The sequence below is a fragment of the Vigna unguiculata genome, chromosome 9, assembly GCF_037176805.1.
Source record: "Vigna unguiculata cultivar grain cowpea cultivar isolate G323 ecotype 2 chromosome 9, ASM3717680v1, whole genome shotgun sequence".
Lineage (NCBI taxonomy): Eukaryota > Viridiplantae > Streptophyta > Magnoliopsida > Fabales > Fabaceae > Vigna > Vigna unguiculata.
The window spans coordinates 43,972,168-43,977,360 of record NC_140800.1 but is presented as its reverse complement, the minus strand read 5'-3'; the positions used below and the strand labels follow the sequence as shown (position 1 = coordinate 43,977,360).

The 5,193-nt window shown below is 37.7% G+C and overlaps 1 protein-coding gene across 2 annotated transcripts; it reads left to right on the top strand.

Annotated features, from left to right (window-relative positions):
- LOC114164254 (putative protein phosphatase 2C 12) lies at positions 1-5,193 on the top strand. Of its 2 annotated transcripts, none has more exons than XM_028048851.2 (9): positions 1-704; positions 1,518-1,689; positions 2,572-2,725; positions 2,820-2,883; positions 3,383-3,490; positions 3,827-3,952; positions 4,097-4,332; positions 4,426-4,625; positions 4,721-5,193. In XM_028048851.2, exons 1-9 carry the CDS (start codon positions 501-503, stop codon positions 4,789-4,791), a joined length of 1,335 nt encoding a protein of 444 aa, XP_027904652.1. In that variant the 5' UTR covers positions 1-500; the 3' UTR covers positions 4,792-5,193. The 2 variants fall into 2 exon arrangements, with proteins under 2 accessions (XP_027904652.1, XP_027904653.1); XM_028048852.2 differs by having other exon boundaries at positions 4-704; positions 4,717-5,193.

Below are 5,193 nucleotides of genomic sequence, written 5' to 3'. Positions count from 1 at the left end.
TGGAGTTTGGGAAGTGAATTGGGGAGGGACGGTAGAGTGAAGAAAACGTTGACATTGAGCATGCCTGGCTGGCTCCAAAGGAAAATGGCTGGCGCGGACGAATGAAACGATGCGTTTTTGCCATGTCACGTCATTCACCGTGTTCTTTGGGGGCATAGAAACATAACGAAAACGGCTTCATTCATTCATCTCTCTCTGTTTCGTTTCATTTCGTTTTGTGCTTTGTTGTCTCTGCGTTGTTGAATGCATCATTCCACCATACAAACAAGAATGCAAGCTTTGCAGAACGCCGGGATCCGCGTTTTTCGACGGGTCCATTCCACGCTGTCTTAACCTCCCCTTTTCTCAGCATTGCCATCTCATAGTAATTTCCGTTACCACAATTGGTTGCCGTGTCTGATTCTCTCCTATTTTACCATTTCGTTGCAACCGTATGGAGGATTAAAGCACTGCGTGTCGGTGTGTCGTGTCGGAGAAATTGAGGTTCATCGGCGCGAACAATGTCTGGTCTGGGTGAACGCCAAACGGTTCCCCTTTCGGTGCTGCTGAAGCGTGAGTTGGCCAACGAGAAAACCGAGAAGCCGGATGTTGTCATCGTGCACGGTCAAGCCAGTGAGAATAAGAAAGGAGAGGATTTCACGCTGTTGAAGACGGAATGCCAGAGGGTGGTGGGAGATGGGGTTTCTACGTATTCTGTTTTTGGGGTATGTTATGTTCTTTTCTCATGCCATCGCTTCCTGCTTTTTTCTGTAAAAGTGGATTCAATGAATGCTGCAATTCGTGTGTGGGTTTTAATGTGATTGTGATGATGCATCAGAAGTCAATGTGTGTGATGTCTCTTATTTTATGTTTGATATACTGACATGACACATTATGATAGATAAAGAGGTGAAAGAGCTGTGTCAGTGAGTACAATGAAAATTCAGCTTGTTGACTGCCAACTTCTTGTTGAGTTGCTTACAATTTGAAGTCAATTACTTCTTACTTTTTGCTTAAATTTGATGTTTGGATCCGTATCTCAGATGTGGTTTTTCCTCCTTAGTAAGAAACTGATAGTCATAGCTTTTACGTTTCAAACTGTGATTTGTTATTTTTCTGTGGATTTTCAAACACACTCATAGATAGTCAAAACTGGAGAGAGTTATAGCAAATTGCCAATGATAATATTTCTCTTTTAACAAGGAAGCCCATATTACTGACTTTATTGTTCACTGACATGGTTTTTCCCCAGAAGCGATTTTCCAAGAGTTTTCCCCCAGAATTGATTTTTCTAGCAAATTGAAATGATTGTTCACCGGCTACTTCTTGATAGCTAGCTTTTGTTTGTGTATGTGAATGCAACTAAAAGTTTTTTTTTTCTAATTCAGTTGCATTAGTTGAATGACAAGATTTTGTTGGCGTTTTTTCGATGAATGCTGATGTTAATACAAAATAAGCTTTTTTTTTTTTTCTTGGATTTTGCTTTTTGTTCATTTTTTCTTCTTGTATTTGCATTCTCTGATGTCGATGTTTTACAGCTATTTGATGGACATAATGGATCTGCTGCCGCTATTTATGCCAAGGAGAATCTTCTGAACAACGTTTTAAGTGCAATTCCTTCTGATCTTAACAGAGATGACTGGGTTTCAGCGTTACCTAGGGCTTTGGTTGCAGGCTTTGTAAAAACTGATAAAGATTTTCAAAGAAAAGGTATAACTGCTTACTTCCATGTAGTGTTTGTTCTTGCTTCTATTAATTATTAGCCTATGAGGCAAATTCGTGTCTTCCTTCTGAAATCTTCATAGTAATAATATAATCTTGCCTAAGAGTAATGCTGTATCTTCTATGTAACCTCCTTCTACCTTTTAAAGAAATTATTGAGTGAAAAAATAAACTGTGTTGAATGAAAAGTTAAATGTATTCGATACTTTTCCATCTAGTAAGCAGAGGGAATTGATAGGAAAACATTATAGGAGAGTTTAGTATTATTCGTTACGTAAACAACTAGTCAATATTCTCAATTGTCAAAAGCAAAAAAAAAAAAAAATTAAAGAATAGAAGGTATAATTCATCCTGAACATGTTGACTATATCATGAAGCCCTGATAATATTTTTCCAACCTTAAAAAATGTGCTTATATTTTCGTCTGCTTTAGCTTTAATTGTCTGATGCATAATGAGAACAGTTTAATATTGTTTAGCCATAAGGGCAGTTGAGTTAGTGCAGCTATTTATATACGAGAAATATTAGTAACACACTCTTTCAAACACACTATCTTCTATTGGTTGAATTTGTTGGAAATCGCTTCTTTTTATATATAGTGCTTGATTGAATTAAAGTTTGCTAAGCTCCCAAGTCTTTCTTGCACAAAACTGTATTTTCGCTCAAAATTGAAGTTTAGTTTCCAAACTAAGCTTCGAACCCCAAATGGAAAATAAGACATTGCGATAGTTGTTGGGGAACATTTTCTAATGAAAATTAATAGCTGAGCTGTGACTGATAGGTTTTATAGTTAAGAGTTACCAAGGCTTTTGTTGTATTTTCATAACTTTTATGTTGATTTAATATACACTGTTATCTTTGCTTGTACAGCACAAACATCAGGAACAACTGCAACCTTCATGATCATAGATGGATGTGTTGTGACAGTCGCATCAGTTGGTGATTCCCGTTGCATACTTGAACCTCATGAGGGTGGGATGTATTACTTGTCAGCAGACCATAGACTAGATAGCAACGAAGAGGAGTGAGTTGTTACTGGAATGGTTTGTTTGAATAACTGTTGGACTTGCTCCATTACATTGCAGCACAGCCTCACCCTTTTTTTTTCTTTTAATCAGGAGGATCCGCATCACTTCTAGTGGAGGTGAGGTTGGTCGTCTAAATACTGGGGGAGGCACAGAGGTATTTTTCCTTTTTAATTGGGATTCCTTTTTTTTATCTTTCATGGAACTGATTGCCTAAAAGCTCCAATACCTCTCACCACCACCCACTTCTAGAAAAAATTATCGCCAATGCTAAAATTGAAGCCAGAGGCTGGTTGTCCAGTGGGTTTGATGCCTCAGGCAACAGCAACATTTATCTTTTTTGTGCACTACGCTTGAACAGTTAAACTAGATAAGCAGATATTAATGAAATAAACTAGGTCAATTATACCATGGAGAGTCGAGTAGCAAGATAATTGATGGTAGTTATAGGATCACGACTTTCGCTTAACAGTACTCAATACATGATATTAAATTTTTTAATATTTTTGGGAAAACTGTTGTTTACTTTATTGGTGATGTACTGGTCATTTGTGATGATTTATAAATGATTTTCTTTTGCAATTTACTAATATTCTCTTTATAAAAAACTTGCTTTTAAGTTGTACTATACCTGACTAGATTAACGAAATTTGTAGGTTGGTCCTTTGAGATGTTGGCCAGGTGGTTTGTGTCTCTCCCGGTCCATTGGTGACAAGGATGTTGGTGAATTTATTGTCCCTGTACCACACGTAAAGCAAGTGAAGGTTGACCATTGCTTTCCAGTGTTTTATGTTCATTCGTTGTTTCCCTCAAGCTTCACTTAATTTTACTTTAATGTATTGTATATAATTGTTTTTTGTCTACTTAAGTTTAGTTCTTCATTGTTCTCTATCTGCTTCGTAGGCTGAAATAGTGTTTTCATGGCATGAATGTCTTCCAATTCATAAAGAGCATTTGAATTATCTTTTCTTTTTTTCCTGAAGATAATCTATTGCCTTCTAAAACTGGAAATGATTGTTTCTTGCTGTAATTCCTTCTGTATTTTTTATTCCCTTACAGTGCTTAATTTCTGCATTTTCCTCTGGTGTCTGTTTGTGCAGCTTTCTACTGTTGGAGGCAGAATCATTATCAGCAGTGATGGTGTCTGGGATGCTCTAACAGCAGAAATGGCCCTTGATTGCTGTCGTGGCATGTCAGCTGAGGTTGCGGCACCACATATTGTGAAAGTATGCACATCTTTTACATAAGAAATTAAATGTCTTATAAAAATGATCAGCAATTTCTTCTAAAATATGTCTTACTATAAGAATTGGAGGGAATATTATACTTATTTCTATTTGTACCTACTCCTGCTTCTTTTCTTCCTTCAGGAAGCCGTGCAAGCAAAGGGACTTAGAGATGACACAACCTGCATTGTTATTGATGTATATCCGCAGGAGAAGCCACCTACTTCTTCGGCAACACAAAAGAAACCGGCAAAAGGAAGGTTCAAGTCCATTTTTCGAAAAAAGTCCTCCGAATCATCATCTTACGTTGACAAACAATACCTTGAGCCAGATGTGGTACAGGAACTATACGAGGAAGGATCTGCTATGCTTTCAGAGAGGTCTGGTTTCGTGACATGTTTTGTGAATGTTGGCATCTTGCTCTTTAGTTATCTCTCTCTCTCTTAACATGAGAATCCTTGTCCAAGATGCAGGTTGGAAACAAAATATCCGCTCTGCAACATGTTCAAGTTGTTTGTCTGCGCAGTGTGTCAGGTAGAGATGAAACCTGGGGAGGGTATTTCCATACACGTGGGTGCGTCTAATCCAGGAAGTTTGCGTCCCTGGGATGGACCTTTCCTTTGTTCAAGTTGCCAGGAGAAGAGAGAAGCCATGGAAGGAAAGCGAACATCAGGTATTTGTTTCGTTAACGAACCCCCGCATTTATATCCAGCGAGTAATGCATGTCCATAATAAAATTTTCTAATTCGACATTTTCTTTTCAGATAGACTTAGCAGCGGAAGTGACTAATGAATTATCATGTAATTTGCATATTGAGAAACAAAGATTGTTCCTGTAACGGGAAGCTCTAAGTTCCAAGCAACAGTGACTTCTTTATTAGATTACAAGGGAGACTTCTCTAAATATGGGTTTATTTTGGAAATTTTCATGAAGAACAGTATGGAGCTTTCTGTGTTGTTCCAGTGAGGAGACCAACAAACAATTGCAGCTTGATGGAAGAATTCTGACTTAAAAGAGAGGAGTATGAACCACCGAAGTGTACTGTTAAAAGTGGAAATGTACAACAGGACGTCGAGGTGATTCTTTTATTCCTTTTTTCTCCCCATATCCATTCATCTGTATATAGGTCTTTGGAATCACGAAATCGACCTTTAATGGAAGTGGCCTTTTGTTGTATTGTGCTTCAGAAAGGGTATACAGTTTCTTTTCTTGGGTATACAAGGGAGTTATTTGGAATTCA

Coding starts and splice junctions, on each gene's coding strand:
- LOC114164254 (XM_028048851.2), top strand. CDS start 501: ATGTCTGGTCTGGGTGAACGCCAAACGGTTCCCCTTTCGGTGCTGCTG. Junction 1,690..2,571: donor TAAAGATTTTCAAAGAAAAG/GTATAACTGCTT, acceptor TTGCTTGTACAG/CACAAACATCAGGAACAACT. Junction 2,884..3,382: donor ATACTGGGGGAGGCACAGAG/GTATTTTTCCTT, acceptor CGAAATTTGTAG/GTTGGTCCTTTGAGATGTTG.